We start from the raw sequence: 18730 nt of genomic DNA on the forward strand, positions 1-18730 counted from the left end.
GAAATTGTAGCGGTTCAGTTGGGTAATTTGTGTGTCCAAAAATAGGAATTTGTGGGCCATTCTGGCTGTAAATCGCTGTTTAAGACATGGAGATTTTTGGACAAAATGGAACACAATCTCTATTTTTAGGCACAGAAATAGCTTGTATTAACGTTATAGTATGTTTGATTAATAATACAAATATTATGGTGATATTCTACTTACTTTTTTTCTTAAATTAACAGGTAACTTCTCAGTTCTTCTTTGTTCTTGGAATTCGGCTGCTTCTTTTCAGGAGACTGGTCTTCACTGCAATTGTAAAAGCTTCAAATTAGTAACTTTGTTTGCATATAGCGCTGTTTTTAATTTAGATATTGATTTTTTTTTAATTGAAATCCTCAGTGCCTTCTTTAAAACCATTAAACTAATTTAATTACATAAGATACATTGCATCAGTTCAGTACATATGATATGTTCTTAATGAACAAATTGTATTGAATGACTGTAGCAAAAAAAATATCTTTACTATGTCTTGTGAAATTTATAATATACCAGTGAATACCACTATTTCTGTAACTAAGCTGTTCTAGGTAATAGCACCTCAATGTCATGTCTAAATTAAAGTAATTAAGTAAATAAATAAATAAAAACAAAACAATATGAAATTGTATAAGTATTTTTTTAAAGATTTAAACATAGATTGTGCTTGCATGCAATTTTGTTTGAATATATGTAGTCTATATATTTCATTTAAAAAATGTTAGTTTAACATGATTTGAGTGTGTGTGTATAAGGAAAGTAAATAGTATAAAGGTTTATAAGTGATAGTTGATTTTAGGAAATTGAAAAAAATACAGTAAATTCATTTTACAGATTACACAAACTAAAAGTCTGTTTGAAAATGTGTTCATCTACTGTGCAGAAAATATGCATACCTGAAGTTTGTGTTCATGCATATGGATATGCATGGAGCTGCAAGTAGAAATCTTGGAGACTTGTACAGTATTTCTGGTAGATGGTGCTTGCCAATGATATGACACTTGTACTCAGAGAGATTCACAGTACATTTGCAGTGCTGATCTATGATGATGCAGTTAGATGTAGAGGTCTTGAATGTGATTGGTGCATGGTCAGTTGATTTCTTAGCTACATCCAATACGGGAATGGCAGGGAGAGTGAAGTGGAAATGGTAGAAGGGCTGTTCATGTTACGATATGTCCGCAGACATGGCGGTAGTTCGCGGACATCGGGAGTTACATCCGGGGATTTTTGGGTTCAGAAGTCATGCAAATGAGAATGAGTACTAAAAGGGATTGGTCAGGAAAGTTTAGTGGGTGTGTTGTGCCAGAAGAGAGTTTCTCATATACTGTTTTTGCTGAGAGAACAACAGATAGCTATGTCTGTGTATTTTAGGAAAAAGATTGTATGGATTTTGGGAAATTCATGGAGATATTGGTTGAAGGTGCATGCAGAAAGCTATGGAGTAGCTGTAGATCTTGGATTCCCACATGTGGAAGTACACTGGCATGGAGTACGTGGAATGAAGTGGTTGGACTTGCTACCTGTCTGTGCTACTTTGGAAACAGAGCAACATCCAGACATAATTGCAATTCATTGTGGAGGGAACAGTTTAGGACATGTGACTGGATTTTTTTTTTTGCAATTTGCTATGAAAGAAGGACTTGGGAAGGTTATGGACATGTTTCCTAATTCTCAAGTGATATTTTCATGGATTGCGCAGAGACAAATGTGGCTTCGTTCTTCTTCATTTGGTCCACAAATGGAAAAAGCAAGGCGCAATGTTAATAAAGCTGTTTGTGCCTTTCTTAAAGATTTTGGCATGTCTTCTTTTCACAATGAAAATATTCTGTTTCGTAGTACAAACATTTTTTGCAAAGATGGAGTCCATCTTACTTATGGTGGCAATCAGATTTTTCTGAGAAATGTACAAAATGCATTGCGACCTTTTTTGGAATTACAACATCCATTTTGAAGTAGGTGTTAAGCATTTATAATTTTTGACTTACAAACACCTCCCAAAGGCTCTTTTCAGAGCCACCACTTCCTCCCAGAGAAAATTGCAATGTTTGTGATTGGGTAGCAACCCAATTTTTTAAATGTTCGCGAACTGTCCGCGGACTTCTAAAAAATACAAAGGGCCCTGCTTCATTTATTTTCACTTCTATTTTTTAACTGTGAAAGGCGGCTCTGAAAAGAGCCTTATTTATTTATTTATTTTTGATATTTTGTATTTTTTTTGGTTTTTTATACACGACACACTAGGAGAGGTGGGGAAAGGAAGGTAAAGGGGGGGACACCAACCACAGGGATAAGAAAGGGCAAGCTGAGAGAAGAAGATGTAGAGTGGGTTTTATTTGGGTAGTGAGCAGATCTTCTCATGCTCTGAGACTATAGTCTCAAAAGCACTACAAAGTCGCTCCCCCCTGCAGAGTACTGTGTCACAGTACATACATACAACTGTGACCCTCGAAAGGTAAGGGTCATCAGCATTCTGTATGGCCTGTGAGGCAGCTTGAGGAAGACGCTGTCCCACAGAGGTGGTCCTTGTGGTGACAGGATCAGAAACAGAGGATGAAGTAGAGGAAATCAACCTGCTACGTTCTTCGCAAGGTACAACCCTGCGAATAGCCCCAGAGTGAAATGACCTCAGGTGTCGCTTCATAGTAGTGGTCCCAAAGCTGTACTTACCGTGCTTCCCGCGACTGAGTATCATTTTGCACTCATTGCAGGTAACACGGTTCGCACGAGCCTTAGGAACATTCCCATGAATGGTAAATAACCGCCACACCCAAGACTCACGCCTAGTGCGGGTAGTAGGGTTTTCCTCTACCTCATTCTCATCATCCTCTTCTTCCTCCTCCGCATCCTCACTCCTGTTCCCTTCTTCAGGCCCTTAGGGAGGTGGTGGTGGTGGAGGGGGTGGGGGTGGTGCTGAAGCAGGTGCAGCACCAGGTGGCAGTTCAGCAGCCAGGGATGCCATCAAAGATGCGATGGAAATCTGCAGTTGGCAGCAAAATTCGCTGTGCTCTGTAGAAAAGCCAGAAACACAATAAGAATAAGCTCTAGGGCGTGGTCTTTCATAGGGGTGCTTGTGCGCGGTCCGCGGACATGCGCGCTGTCCGTGGACAGATCGAACACATAAAAAAGTTTGAAAAGTTTCAAAAGGTATGTAGAAACTCAGGATTACTATGTGGGACTTGTGCCATGGTGAGATTTTATTGAAAAATATTATGGATTAATTGAAAATGTACTTTTAATTTGTTCGGGGACCCGAACAGTGTCCGCATTCAGAACACGCGATCAGCGTGGGCGCGGTCATATGATCCGTTTGCGAACAAGTCCGCAAAGGAAGCGCATGTCCACAGGACACCAAATGCACGGAGATTGGCTAGCGCATGCGCGTTGATGTTCTACGGACACTGTTCGGGTCCTGAACTAATTAAAATTGCGTCACACGTGAAACGAACATTTCAGGACACTGCGTGTGTTCTTAGAACAGTTTAAATTTGCTAGCGAACAGTAAGGACAGATATAGTGTTCTTCAGGACACGTTCAATTTCGTTTATGTACGAACATTTCAGGACACCTCCATTTTCGTTTAATTAAGAACAATTCAGGACACCGCGTGTGTTCTTAGAACAGTTTGTACTTGCTAGCGAACACTACGAACAGGTGTAGTGTTCTTCAGGACACCTCTATTTTTGTTTACGTACGAAAATTTCAGGACACCAATTTTGTTCTTAGAAGAGTTTAAACTTGATAGCGAACACTACGGACAGATATACTCTTCTTTAGGACACTTTAATTTTTTTTTTTTACAAACATTTCAGGACACAGAGTGTGTTCTTAGAATAGTTTCATCTTGCTAGCGAACAGTACGAGCAGGTATAGTGTTCTTCAGGACACCTCCATTTTCGTTTATTTACGAACATTTCAGAACACCTGCACTGTCCGCGGACACCTACATTGTTTTTTTTAAAAAAAAAACGAAACTATTTACAACACAATATAAAAATTAAACTTTATTTAACATATATTAATAATTTATGACAGAGAACGTGAGGCAGAAACAGAAACAAAAACAGGAGAATTAGGGGTTTCATCATAATTGTTATTAGGTGAAGAAGGGATGGAAGTCTCATCAAAACGTTTTGGGTTATGGAGAGGGTTTGGGGATAATTGACTGGGATATGGTGAGGAGGGACAAGTACATGTGGGGCAATGGTACGAGGTTTTTGGTTTAAAATGATCTTCCACAAAAGTTTTCAAATTATTAAAATTAGTCAACAATAAATCAATTTTTTCTTCTATACTGTGAAAAGTGTTATCCATAACAGGTTTTTCTGAAGTATTTTCTATTTTGGTATGCTCTGTACAAAAATATATATATATATATGTTAAATGTATACAACATAATGATAATTAAATGGTTTATATTATAAAGTGTTTACCATTAGTTTCACTATCTTGTGACATTTCTTCATGTGGGAAATGTTCCTCTAGCCATTCCAGAGTACTAGACATTTCTGTGAGAGAAAAAAAAAAGATAATATATTTTTTTTTATCTAATACAGAAAGTTTATAAATATATGAATAAAATTAAGTACACTTACTATTTCAGGTAAGATATGTCCTATGTACTCATTGGGTCTGCTCTTGTTCTCAGTTCTGTCGTGTTCTGACATCAGTGATGTCATCAATGTCCTTTGATGTCCTGGGTGTTAGTCTTAGCAGTGCACGGTGGTGGCGCAAGTTATGGTTGCTTAGCTTACCATAACTGGCGAATTTCAAGGGTTTTTCGGTTTTACTTGGAACCATAACGTCCCTTTAACAAAGTTTTTTCACTGAATTTCATAGGTTTTTAGTAGCACAACTTAACCATAACATCCCTTTAACAAAGTTTTTTTACTGAATCTATATATATATATATATCTCATGCCTTACTTATAACTTGACCCGCCTCTTACCTGTCTCCAAACACTGCTCTCCTGGGTGCAAGATCACCCTGGTGAGCCCCGCTGGGAAGGGGGTGAAGGTAAGGGAAATGACAAGGTTAGGGCAGGATCCCCAAATACCCCGAGGAGTAAGACACAAGGTTAAAGTAACTGGTACACAAAACAAAATGCTGGTATACGGCTCTTTAGTTATATGCACTTTTTCTCTTCCGGTAGACCAGCAGGGGTTGAGTTATTGTACAAAAGGAGAGAACACAAGACACTTTATACAACTTAAATCTAGCAGCTGAGTAACTAAAGAAAAAATATGAAAGTCTTTTTAAATATTAAAAATATTTAATTTAAAAAATATACAAGTCCATACAGTGCACTGTACAAAAGAATATTTATAAACAACCTTACTTCCAAGACAACCTGGCCAGGGCTGTCTCAGGGACTCTGCTGCTGTTCTCTTCATGTCCTTCTCAGGTGTCATACTCTCTTACACAGGTCCTGGCAGTCAGCGGGGCAACAGCAGCAGCAACAGTGTGGGATACCCACAAAGTCTTTACTTGGGCTAGGCTGCATAGGTAAGCAGCAGCCTAGCACTTAGATGCAGCGAGGGGAGCCCCCCACAAATCCAGTCCACCTGGGCCAGGTCTGCCAGGTGTGGCCCAGGGAGTCCTGATGTGCGACCGGTAATGGGGCGGCCCCTTTGCTTATATTCAGCCAAGGAGGGGCTTTAATTTAATAGGTGGCCGGCGGTGATTAATGACCACTTAGGGAGTGGTGGGGCTGGCTTTCAGGCACTCCCTTGCCTGTGAGGGAAGTGCCAACTTAAAGGCCCCAGACAGTGGCAGTGAATGGGCACAGAGAGGAGCGCCTGTCAACTCCCTTGAAGGGTTGAAACCATTGAAAGCCCGGCACTCTGCTCACGCCTGCAACCGTCTGGGTTTTTTCAGAGTAAAGGGACCCTTGTGTGGGTACCGTGATGGTCCTTTACTCTAAGCATTTTTTTTCATTAACTGGTTCCCGGCGCAGCTCTCACACCGCGATCCCTGGTACGGCTTGGAAGCAAGACAAAGCATAGCAACACAGGTTCGAATCCCGGTCTCCATCTTAGAAACTGGTCTCCGGTATTAAGCACATTATAGAAAAACAATTATAATTATAATTACTGCAGCCAACAGAGTTCAAAATGAAAGATTCTCCCTCTGTCTTTTTTTTCTCATTTCACCGTCTGACCACCATCTGATGAAGACGTTTATGGGACTTCGAAAGCTAATGCATTTTATCATCCCAGCATAGGTTCAGATAGTTCAATAAACCGTGCATTCTTTTTCAGAGGCATTTATAGTGTCCTTACTCCTTGCTGGTATATATGAATGTTGCACATGGTCGACTGCTGGCCTGGGCCGTTGCTAAAAATTAACACAATGCCAGCCTCCATTTTGCTGCATTCCTTTTGTGCATTCCATTCCGGGCCTGCAGTCTACCGTGTGGTGCGTGGATGTATAGATAATGCGCACATGCCCAGACATGCACGCAGCACCTGTAACACTGAAGACCCTGCCTTTGCAGCTTGCCTATGTCGTTATCAGAGCTAAGGTTACTACCTAGGAAACAGAGAAGTCCAGAAGTGCTGGGAATGCCACCATTAAGGGTGCACTCACTCCAATGGTAACACACTGTAGAGTTTGCAAAGGTTAGGTATCCACGCGTTAAGGTGCAAGTGCTGTCCAAATGAAGTATTTCTCTCATACTAACAATGTTGATCACACGGCAATTTAAACCTTAACTCACACTACACCACTACTTTACAAACCCTCTATAAACATTAACATTAAGGAGCTCACACCCAGTATGGGATAGAGGGGGGAAGAGGGAGGGGGCAATGTTGCACCACTTTTGTGGTCACAGAGGACACACACAGCAGCTGCACAGTTAGTGTGAGTTTGCGGTATTTTATACTGCCTTTGTACCACTAGGTGCTAAGCGATGGGGCACAAAGCCTCAGTACGGTTACACCATTTTGATGGAGGCTGGCACAGTCAGTAAAACATTTTTTTTTAAAAACATAATGTAATGCACAAAACACATTTGACTCTTCCCTTATTTGTGTCCCCTTCTGTCACCTTCAGTGTTTTTGACACATCCTAAGAGCTTTTAGGGGCTACACAAGAAACCAACACTGCAACAGCATGTGCCTCCAATCTCTGTCTCAGTGAATGCTTTCCTATCCTTCCCTCAGCATGTTGAAGGGGCCCCAGCCTCCAAGCATTTGGACAGTTAGACATCCCCACTTTAACAGTGCAAATTGACCGGATAGATCACCATGCCCTGAAAAGCTTAGCCGTTTATGCCTGCGGGCATATGCGCGCCCGTCCATCCGTTAGTGTATCTGGGCCATAGAAGCGTAGGTGGTGGTATTTTAACCTGTGCCTGCTTCCCCTCTCCTACAATGCACAGCACACTGCATACTTCCCTTAGCTCTCTGGAAACTCCTCAGAGGAAAAAGGTATTTGGAAATAATTTTGAATGCATGAACCGAAATACACTTCTCCTTGCTCCTGGAAAATGGTTTGCCATTGGTGTGGTCAGCGTTGGCAATAATGTGTACTTACAGAGGATTAAATGTAATTCCACATGGCATTTGAAAGGATTTTAAAGAATGTCCAACTCCTCTATTGCCCAAACCCTCGTTTATCCTGCAGTTAGTAATGGGTGTAGTTCTGGGTGCCATCTTTGCATGTGTTGTGAAATGATTAAATGAAAACCCGCTTGTTGGTTTTTAAAGTATTTCCAAGTGTATTAACTCCCAGATGACTATTTCTCTTGCACCTGGCATTATTTTCAGAGCAAATCCATTTGTGTTTCTAAGCCCGTTCTCTCCATTCTGGGACTGGAGACTGTTAAAGGACTCTGCAGTGACAAATGGTGACCAACCTAGGCCACTGTGGCTCAGGCAATGGGGTTGAAAGCAGGTGGTTTATATGCTGATTATTCCCAGAGGACACAGCCCTCAGGCTGCTATCTGAGCAGTCATAGTGCCATTCCAGGAATCCCTGAGGTTGTTTCTGTTATCAAACACCATTCCACACTCCCCCATTCCTGCCGCTTTCTACATATTTACTCTCCCTCATTTCTTCCATTCAAGAGGCTACTTGGATTCGTCTCGTTCACGGAGATGACCTGCTAGTGGCAGTGCACATCTAATACCGGGTAATCCTAACCATATTCCTTACAATAGAAACCCATGCTCCATTTATAAGACTAACTGTTTGTTTTTATTACAGTCCAGGCTGAATCTTCTGCCACCACCTCTTTGAGACTTCCTGTACTCCCTCCACTGAAGTCTTCCCTGCATTCAGAAAGACATCATCCTAACAAGAACAGGGTTTTCTTCCCCCTGAGGGTTACCCTGGAAACCATGTCCTGACCTGTCTTAGGGCTGGATAGGGTGACCAGGTATTCCCTCGCTGTGTCTAGATTTCGCAGCATATGATCCATGTTGGTGCTTTTTCTGTTATTATTGCACGTTTGCTATGCTTGGGCAGTGGTAATTACACCATACTTGCATCATTTAGGCATCTTATTTGTTGTGCAAGCGCTCCACGCAGCCAAGGAGTGTTTTTTGTATATATTTGCCTATAAATACTGCTCACACTCACACTTCCAGGCTTTCTTGATCCACTCTAGCCCACCAAAACAAGAATATCATGTTCTTGTTGTATAGGAGTTATCATTCCTTTCAGATATGGTAGCCCACTTTACTCCTCAGTCTCAAGAATAGTCAAGACAACATGCGTACAAGCCTTATCTGTTGACCTTTGCCTGTGAAATGAAAAGGTCATGTTTGGTTAGGTGTACATTTCTTACGCATCCTCATCCTACCGCCTGAAGCGCGCTGGTAATGTTCCTTTCTTTGCCACTGGATCACATTCAGGGAGGCGATGAATTATGCTTCAAAGTTTTACCCAAAGTGTTACTTGAGACAGTGTTTTTACACACATGAACACTTATTGGGATCCACCTTTTTAGTGTGGAGGCTGATTCTTATTCTGGTACCATTTAATGGGTGACCTCAGAGAGCAATTTTCACAGAAGATTCCTCATAATATATGGGGGTTTCTGTCCTTAAGCATGGGATGTATGTAAATGCTGCCCATTTAGGAGTCAGCAGTTTCTTTTCAAAGGAACTTGGGGCCACATTTCAGAGAGGAACTGTTTTAGCTTTTATTGACCTTCATAGGAAGTGTGTGGTCCCCGGGTTATAGATCACTCAGTGATTATTCGAAGAAACAAACAGAGTGTTCGTAAGGAATTCAAAACAAGGAACTTCATCCATAGTACAATGTTGTATGGTCTAGTTCACGGGGTATCCCTGGTTGGTTTCTAGGATATCCTTGGTTAAAAGGTGGTCGACCGGTTTCGATGATTACTGCTTATCATCTTCTTCAGGACCATGATTTACAACTTGTCTCAGTGAGATCAAGGGTTGGGGAGGGGCACAGGGGCCATCATTCCATCTTCCTGAGAGAAAGAAAACCAAGATGGGTTTTAGGTCTTGAGGTCACTGTAATTCCTTTTTCCCTGACAGCAGTCTTAACAGCATTTAATGTTCATGCAGATTAATCTACAGTTTCCTTCAGAGAGAAAATCAATACAAGTGTGACTGGTTTAACTGCTGTCAGCTTAAAATTACAGTTCCTTGCAGAATGCTGCTCCCAACTTGGACTCACAAAGGTTCTTTTCTTGGCATTTAAAACTAACTGACTAAATACCTAAACTAACTAAGAGATTAAAAATAAACTTGCAGTCACTTCTTAAATTCTCATAAATGCAGATTACTTCTTCAGTAGATTTGTATAAGAACTTTTCTCTAGAAATCAGAGTGTTGCGCTCTCACCAGATCTCCGCTTGTCTTGTCCCTCGTGGATCTGGACTCCAACCTGGGCTGAATTCAAAGATTAAAATGGGACCTACTTCAAGAGACACAAAAAACAGGACCTTCCTGCTAAGGAGAGGACAATGAAAGGCAGTTTGGAATTCCCTTACTGTTTCCAAGCCACCTCAGCCTCCAATCATCTTGCGGAATATGTTCTCATCCAATCAGGACCCTGCCTCCTCACCACCATGATGTCTTGGGGAACTCTCCTTCTGACCAATGGAAGTTAAGGTAAATTTTAATCTGAACTGCGTATGAATAGTGTAAGTAGTTAAAAAAAACAAAGAATTACTATAAATTACAGCACATCCATCTCAAGAGACAAGTCAACCTGACACGTAGCACTGAAAGTTGGATCAGAGAGCAGAAATGTGGTGGGCGAGATGTGCCAGGTATTGGTTGAACAGCCAGGGAGAGAGGATAGAACCCTGGGGAACACCACAGCTAGAGCGTGAGATAGAGGAAAGGAAGGACCCAAGTTGCATCTGGGAGAGTTGATCAGAGAGGAACAAGGTCAGCCAGGCCAGGGCCTGATCGGAGATACCCAGGTTCTCACAGAGACGATTGAGCAGGATGGCATGGCTGACTATGTCAAAGGCAGAAGCGATTTCAAGTAAGATGAGGACAGAGGGGAGATTAGAATCAAGGTTTGAGAGCAGGTCTTCACAGATGTTCAGGAGAGCAGTTTCCATGCTTCTGGCTGCTCTGAAGCTCTGAAGCCAGACTGATGGTCATGGAGACAACCAACAGATTTAGGGCCTCATTACACGTTGTGCGGTAAGGGAATAACGGTACCGGTAAGCGATTACCGGTACCGCTAAATCCCATACCTAATTACGACCCGGACTTACCGCTATTAGCGCAACCGGTAAGTACGGTGCCACTAATAGCGGCAAGTCCGTGTGCGCGCGATCCCCAGGTCGGAATTAGCGGCATGGCGCTAATAGCATGCCATCACAAGCCATGCAGACATGGCAATAGCGGCATGGGAAAGACCCAAAAACCCCTTACCGGCATGGTGCTAATACCGGCATCGCGAACCACCCCTTAAGAGACCTGAGCAGTGTTCCCACCTGCCACAGGTGGACACATCCAGCACAGGTGGAGGCGATGGAGACTTACAGCACAGAAGAGCACACCACACCCCTTCCCACACAAAAATGGTTCCAATACTGCCAGCATTACATGGGCTGGAGGACATGATTTTAGTACGGCCGCACCAACAACAGTCCGCACAGAGGAGACGGAGGAGGAGGAGGAGTAGGAGTAGGAGTAGGAGTAGGAGGAGGGCAAGACAGGTGCAGCAAGCACCACCAGGGCACCCAGTAATACCACAGAGCCAGCCACCAATTTCCAGGATCCAAGCCAGTCCATTTAACCAAACACCTGAGCACATACATACCCCATACTGTCTGCACCGGGATACCATCACCAGCATTGTGAATAAGATACATGACGACAGCGTGAGCCTCATAGACATCAGTACTGCAATCCCCCCTCCAGTGAAGGTGGTGACTGCGCTCCACTTCCTGGCCACAGGCTCGTAGCAGCATACTGTGTGGCAGATGCATGGCATCTCACAACCAGTCTTCCCATGCACGCCGAACCAGGTACACAATGCCCTCCTGAAGCTTGGACATGAACACATATTCCTGCCATGGACTGCCCAGGAGATAGCAAACACCAAATTTGGCATCTATTCACTTGCAACCATCCCAAGTAGCATCGGGCCATCAACTGTACCCATGTGTAATTGGTGGTCCCACATCACAATGAAGTAGTCCACCAAAACAGAAAATAATTTCACTCAATCATTGTCCGAATGGCATGTGACGCAAATAAGAGAATCACACATTGTTGCGCCAGACATCCCGGATCAACCCATGATTCAATGGTCCTGCAGAACTCCACCATACCAAGCAACATGGAGTGACAAGCTGGCCAACGATCGTGGGAACTTGGTGAGTAGCAGGGCATGCAGAGGGCGGTGTGGATTGGGGGGGAGAGAACGATACACCAACTGTGAGTTGGCTGTCGTGCGTGGGACAAATGGTCATACACATGTACATCAATGTACATTGGGGGACGCCACAATGTACTTGAGAAGACCCCACATGAAATGTGAAGCTGCACAACATTGAATACTATCCAACATTTGAAACATTACACATCCATCCACACCCACATTTCACATCATGCCACACCACATAATACACAAATCATCAACATGCCGTCAGGACAGTCATACAGAATTTGGACAGCACAAGATCAATACCGCAATGTGCCCTAGAATGCATGCAAAGGGATCACCCCTAGCCATAGCATCTCACCACAAACCCATAGCACCACTGAAGTGATGCTTCGCAGCATTGCAACATGGATGTAGGAATGGCAGTACACTGCCATAGCGGTACGAAAATTGACTGGGCCCAAGGATATCTGAGACCTGGCCTCACCCAGGACATTTCCGTTACTGTTGGAGGCATGTTTCGGCCATGTCGACTTGCATGGTCTAGCTCAGCCTTGTACATTGCAGTCACGCAGATCGTCTGCATGCATGCTGTTAGTTGTGACTTCCAATCACAATGCAAAGAAGATATGTGTGACATGTACAAGCCACAGCAGAGGTGACCGGTAACAGGTACTTATTCTTCACCCCATGCAGGCAAAGCCGGCCACCTGTCAGGTTTCCTTCCCCTATTCAGGCTTTTTTCCCTTATTCAAGTTTCCTTCTCATTATTTCTCTTTATTTATCCTTTTCAGATTAGCCTTGTGTGGGTGGGAAGTTTTCTATTGTAGTTGGTTTGGCCTTAACTTGCTGATTCAGAATCCTGGTTCTGACCCAAGGCAAAATGGAGTCTCACAGTGACAGCTCTGATTGGTTAGAAGACACTGCAGAACAACAATGAACATTCTAAACTGTCACTCTGTGCCTTTCATCATCTATACCCCAGCTGAGAGGACGTGTTTAGTGGCTGCTCCTGCTTTAGACTTGGGCCTGGTGGATTTTATCCTTCAGGCGTTTGCAGTTGAGCGGCTACTTTCTTGGGGGTTTCTGGAGAAGCTATCAGTTGTCAGGAATTCATTTTTGAAGACAGGAAACTCTGAAGATCCTTATGAATTCGCTCAGGAGATAAGTGACTTTATTTGTACTGCAACTCTGTTCATCCTAATGACATTTTCCTTGAAAATTCGTAAAAAGTTGTCTTTGAACTCCTGAGTGCGCTTGAACGCTATTTGTAAATACGCGTACTACTTGTAATCTGAGAATATCGTTGAACCTTGGCGCGTGCGAGTGTATTCAACTGCGCGTGTGTTTGCCAGCGCGGGTGCTCCTTAGCGTGTGAATCTGTTCGTCGCGTGTGAATTCAAGAGCGCGTGTGTTTTCTAGCGCGGGTGCTCCTAGCGTGAGATTCATTCGTCGCGCGAGAACTTTAAAGCGTGTGAGTTTATAGCGCGTGTGCTTCTTGACGCAATAATCTGATTGCCGCGTGAGAACTTTATTGCGCGTGTGGTTTCTTGCGCGTGTCCTTTTAATCGCGTGTAGTCGTTCGCGAGTGAACTCTTTGCGCGTGAATTCTATGTGACATGGTTAGGCAAGCGCGTGTGTTTTCTGCGCGTGGATTTTGCTTACCGTGCGCGTGTTCTTCAACCCAGGAAGTTTTCAACGTGAAGTTCATCTGTATGGAAATAACCCGCGTGTGAGTTTAACACGTGTTTTCTTCAAGAATTCACAAACTCAATTGAATTGTAAATAGGTTGAAAAGTTTGAAAGAAAAAGAAAGAATATATAAAGACAATTTAACTGGACAACCAGTGCATTTTGGAAAAGAGACAAAGAACAAAGCTTTCCAGATTTGCCCAAAGTAAGAAGTTGCTTTGAATTTCAAGAGTCTCAAGTAAGAGAGATTTTCAGCTTCTTTTCAAGCTTCTCTAAGAAATTTCAAGAGAAGAGCCAGGTATGATTCTTAATTATTAGTTAAGGATTTAAAGTCTTTCCCATTCCTAAGGTTAAGTAAGTAAATAAAGGAATTGTATCTGCTTTTCTTATATCCTCTGCAGGTTCAGCTCTGGTTAGCCTTGACGCAGTCTGCCTGGTGTTGTTTTGTTATCCACTTCCCCCTTTCCCTTTGGGGTGTAGTTTACAGAGCTGAATTGAAATCTAGTTCTGGGAATTACATTTCAGGGGGATCGTCGGGGGTTCAGCAGCTTCTGCGGACTCATGACCTCTCAGCCTGACACCCCCCCTGAAGAGGTACCACCTAACCCCTGTATGGGACCCACAGAAACAGCAGGAAGAGGACAACAATATTGCATATACCCGTACCTGCGTCGTGACGGAGCAGGCATTCGGCCTCTCCAACACACAGCTCTGGTGCCTAAGCCTGCCGGGTGAGGCTCTCCTGTACGGCCATGACAAAGTGCCGAAGATAACCATGGCATGTGTGATGCAGCACAAAAAGTGCATCAGACGGAATGTGCCTATGCCACCTGACATGCAAGCGCCAGATGAGGATGATGTGGATGGTGATGAGGATGGTTGAAATGTCCCACCAGGACATGCAAGAGGCAATGTCCAGGAGGGACACGATGTGCGTCAGCATCTGATGTATCAGATTCCATGAGATCCAAGGTAAAACTATTATGGATGCAGATGAGTATTTTTGCCCTGATGCATGTGGTGAGTCCCACAAAGAACCATCTCCCCAATACAGTACACATACACAATGATGAAGAGCAAGCCTGTGTTTCAACTTTTCAACAGTGTATTGTGAACAAAAATCAAACAAAAAGTGCATGGCCCCAACTGTGCAAATGACCTTACCCCCCTACCCCCACAACACTCCCAAAAACACCCTTACCCCCCTCCCCCCACAACACTCCCAAAAACACCCTTACCCCCCCTCCCCCCACAACACTCCCAAAAACACCCTTACCCCCCTCCCCCCACAACACCCCCATGTGAACCTCATGGTGTGTCCGTGTCCTTCTCCACATGTGCCACCTAGTCCTTGCTGGCCCTAATTCACAGTGCCTCCTCCGCCATTGGGTGGTTGAAATGTGGTACGCCTCAGGTTGCGCAGAGAGCGGCGCAGGGGCCTTGTTTGCCGTGAACTCCCAGAGGAGGAGGTGCCCGGTTCATCCTGTGTTGTGGGTGGGCATCGGCGCTCAATCGCGTCCGCTATACGGATCATGGCCTGCCTGAGTTGGGCCATCTCATTGCAAATCCTGTTCGTGCATGCCTCCATGCCCTCCCTTGTCTGCCTTGCAAACATACTGAGGTCCTCCCTCAGACGGGCTGACTCAGCCACATGCTGCCCTACCAGCCCAGTGATCTCTGCCTGCCTCTTGCTGATGGGCGCAAGGTCATGCTGCGTGCTACGGGCTGGTGGGATGACTGCAGCGCCTTGATCCATGCCACTGGCATCAGGTGAGGACACCTGGGGGCACCATGCCCCTTCCAGGGTGTGGGTGGCTGATGCTCCAGGGCTACCCGACCCTGATGACAACCTTGGGCTTGCCTCAATGGAGCGTGTTGGGCTGGGGGTGTGGCTTCGATCCACAATGTCGAGTGCTTCATCCTCGTCCGAACTGGTGGCAGCAGAGTGCGTGCCCTCCATGCTAATTTCACATGCAGAGGAACACACTGCCGTGGGTGCTACGATGGCAGCAGGCATGGCCTCAGGCTGCGTGGAACTTGTGCTCCTGCTGCCTTTGTCCCTCTGCTGATGGACACTCCTCCCGGTTACCCTTGAGGTGGTGGCGGTGTCCCCTGTGGCATCTCTCCTGGGCTTTTTGGTAGATGGGGGAGCAGGTGTCACAGTGCGTGTGTTCTCAGTTTCTGTCTGTGATCCTGTAGGGGTGAGAAATGGGGATTTTCATTGTTTATGGTTCAACATGCCTTATGCTGAATGCTTACGTCATGCCACTCTATGCATTGGGGCCTCATTATTGTGGATTGCGGTAAAGGGGATGTCGGGTGGGTCATGCATGAATGGGTCTGTGTTGCACGTGTATGTGGTGATGCATGCATGTATGTTTGTGGCTGGATCCATGGCCTTCATACGGACACATATTTGGGGGGCACCTCACACTTCACTGTGCATTTTTTGATATATAAACTCACCTCCATCGGATGAAGTGGCCACACCATGCTCCATTTCTCCAACACCCGCTATGGATTCCACTCCAATTGTTGATGCACAGATCTCCTCCCACTCACGGAGTTTCAGAGGTGATTCGCCGCTTTCTCCTGTGCCCATTGCCAGGTTGCGGTTGACTGTCAGCATGTTCCTGACACAGAGCCAGAGGTCGTCCCACCTTTTACGACAGTCCTTGACTGTGCGGGTGGTGGTCCCCACCGCACTGACTTTGTTGGCAGCCTCTGCCCAGATGGCCTTCTTCTTGAGGATGGTCTCCCGCTGCATGTCATTGCTGAAGACCACATTTGCATTTGCCGCTAGTGTTTCAGTCAGCATCATCAGCTCCTCATTGCTGAATTTCTCCTTACGTTGGCGCTCAGCAGTTTTTTTTACCGCCTTGGGCATCTTTGGGCTGTCCTGGATGGATGTGTGTCCGAGTTTCCTGGAAAGGGGTCCTGGATGCGGAGGATGGCAATGGATTTTGTTTTTAAAGATGGCCGCTGTGCTCTTTCCCGTTCCTGTGCGATGACGCTATTTCCGGTTCCCCTTTTTTACGGTGACCGCTAATAGCAGTGACCGCTAATAGCGGTGACCGCAATTTGCATGCAGCGTGAAGGCGGAGGTGCTATTAGCACTTTAGTCGAAGCCGGGAATGGACTTTTTGGGGACTTTTACGGCATGGCGGTAGGGAGATTACCGGCATGGCGCTATGCTCGTGTCCGTGTACTCGTAATGGTCCGCAATTAGCGGCCTCTTGCGAGGGCGGAGACGCAAATAACGCCATGCTGGTAAATGCCTTCATTTACCGCACAACGTGTAATGAGGCCCATAGAGTGAAGATTAAGCTGGGAGATGAGCAAGCTTTTCCTGGGCCAGCTTTTCCAGTAGTTTGCCCAGGATAGCAGTAATGGAGATCGGGCGAGGGCAGGAGGGGTCGGCTGAGGGTTTCTTGAGAAGAGGGTGCACAAGAGAGTGCTTCAGGGGGGATTGGAAGACTCCAGTGGTGAAGGAGTGGTTACAGAAGTCAGCCAGGGCAGGAGCAACGGTGTCAATGTGGTCCTTGTTGATTTGGAAGAACAGTGAAGAACCTGTTTTGATGAGACTTTCATAGATCAGACCTGTCTAGAAACCTTGTTAGGGGAGAACAGAGTAAAGGAAGAGAAAGAGGGAGGAGAGGTGGCCACAGGGGGGCCGGAGGTGGAGGAAAGAGCAGAGGGCGGAGGAGGAGAGCATGAGAGGGTGGACAGGATGTCCTGGGTTTTAGAGATGAAATGAGATGCCAGGGCTGTGCAGAGGGCTGGGAGGGGACAGGAGAGGTAGAGACTGCAGCAGGATTGGCAAGCTCCTAGAAGATTTTAAAGAGTACAGCCGAGTTGCTATATGCCGCAGAGATGCAGGCTTGGATGTGGGCTCTCTTCTTAGTGCAGAGAGAGAGCCGGTATTACCTTTGGAGGAGGCGGCAGGCCACTTTGTCAGAGGATGCACAAGAAGCTAGCCATTTCCTCTCACCCACCCTGTACTTGCATTTAAGGGTGACAAGGTCAGAGTCATACCAGGAGTTGCACTTGGCTTTTGGGATTCAAGTGGATCCTCATGACAGAGGCATGAAGGTTTTTTTTATCAGCCTCTGCTTCCATCTGGGATATGCATACATTGTAAAAAATACTTCTCTTACATCTTGCCAACTAAGCAAGCTCAATCCATTGCCAGTAGCAAGAATACTGAGAGTTATGAAAGGCATGAGGTTTCCAAGGTAAAATGTCAGTCCTCCCATAACCAGCTAATTTTCAAAGCAAATCCGTCTAATTGTTACTAAGAGGGAGTCTTTGGTCCTGCTGCTTCAAAAATGAAACTGCAGTTAAGCCCAACCACCACGACAAGGTAACTCCCGAGGTTGGGAAAAACGACAGAGCACATTTTTGGTTGGAACAGGGTTACTTTATTAATAGACATTCCAAATGCATTTGTAAACAGGTGTTTTCATAGACTAAACTACTTACCTTAAATGAAGTTTAGTTCTGATTCCCTGCCTTTCAGACACTTATGTTTATTGGTGAACAGCGCCTTCTTGAAATGCAAATTCTTTCATTGCAACTATGCTACAGCTGAAATAAGGAGGTTTTCAGGCTTGGCAGTTACCAGCTTTGCTGCATGTTTTAGCGTTGCTGTTTGGTAATACAAAAAGACTATTTTACCATATTCCCACGTGGAACTTGCATCCTGTAACGCTGAACCAGCTTTGCTGCGTGTTTTAGCGTTCCTGTTTGGTAATACAAAAAGACTATTTTACCATATTCCCATGTGGAATTTGCATCCTGTAACGCTGAAGTATTAACACACTACTGAAAACCTTTATTTTCAACTTTTTATATTCTTGGGATGTCTGTGGTGCAGATTCAGCAACATGTACCAGTGTTTTCTAATTTGGCACTTTAGGAACAGGGTTGCTTCTGTCTCTTTCTGCCTCAGGGGCTTCACCTTGATTGGTAAGCAGCCACACATAGTCTCTGGCAGCTCATTATAGTCCTTAGCCAACCTTTCTTGGTCCAGGTCTGTAGTTAATGATGCAGAATGAACAGTGGCCCTTCTGGATTCTCCTCCCAGGTAACGCCATTTGAGTACCCTTGCATCGTTTGACGGGGGTCTGGAAATACACATGGCAGAAACTGCTATACCTCAGGAAATTCAACTTCCCCCTTCTGTGA

At 44.9% G+C, this 18730-nt stretch overlaps 1 protein-coding gene across 1 annotated transcript; it reads right to left on the reverse strand.

Moving 5' to 3' along the window:
* Positions 1 to 14873: 14873 nt before the first annotated feature.
* Positions 14874 to 17901, reverse strand: LOC138521869 (uncharacterized). The gene is made up of 2 exons (XM_069635025.1): positions 16010 to 17901; positions 14874 to 15736 (listed from the first exon to the last, which is right to left on the reverse strand). The coding sequence occupies exons 1-2, from the start codon at positions 16428 to 16430 to the stop codon at positions 14904 to 14906; spliced, it is 1254 nt and encodes a 417-aa protein (XP_069491126.1). The 5' UTR covers positions 16431 to 17901; the 3' UTR covers positions 14874 to 14903.
* Positions 17902 to 18730: the final 829 nt, after the last annotated feature.

This window comes from Ambystoma mexicanum, chromosome 1q (genome assembly GCF_040938575.1).
Source record: "Ambystoma mexicanum isolate Mex_15411 chromosome 1q, UKY_AmexF1_1, whole genome shotgun sequence".
In the NCBI taxonomy this organism is placed as follows: Eukaryota; Metazoa; Chordata; class Amphibia; order Caudata; family Ambystomatidae; genus Ambystoma; species Ambystoma mexicanum.

Coding starts and splice junctions, on each gene's coding strand:
- LOC138521869 (XM_069635025.1), bottom strand. CDS start 16,430: ATGCCCAAGGCGGTAAAAAAAACTGCTGAGCGCCAACGTAAGGAGAAA. Junction 15,737..16,009: donor GGCCACTTCATCCGATGGAG/GTGAGTTTATAT, acceptor TCACCCCTACAG/GATCACAGACAGAAACTGAG.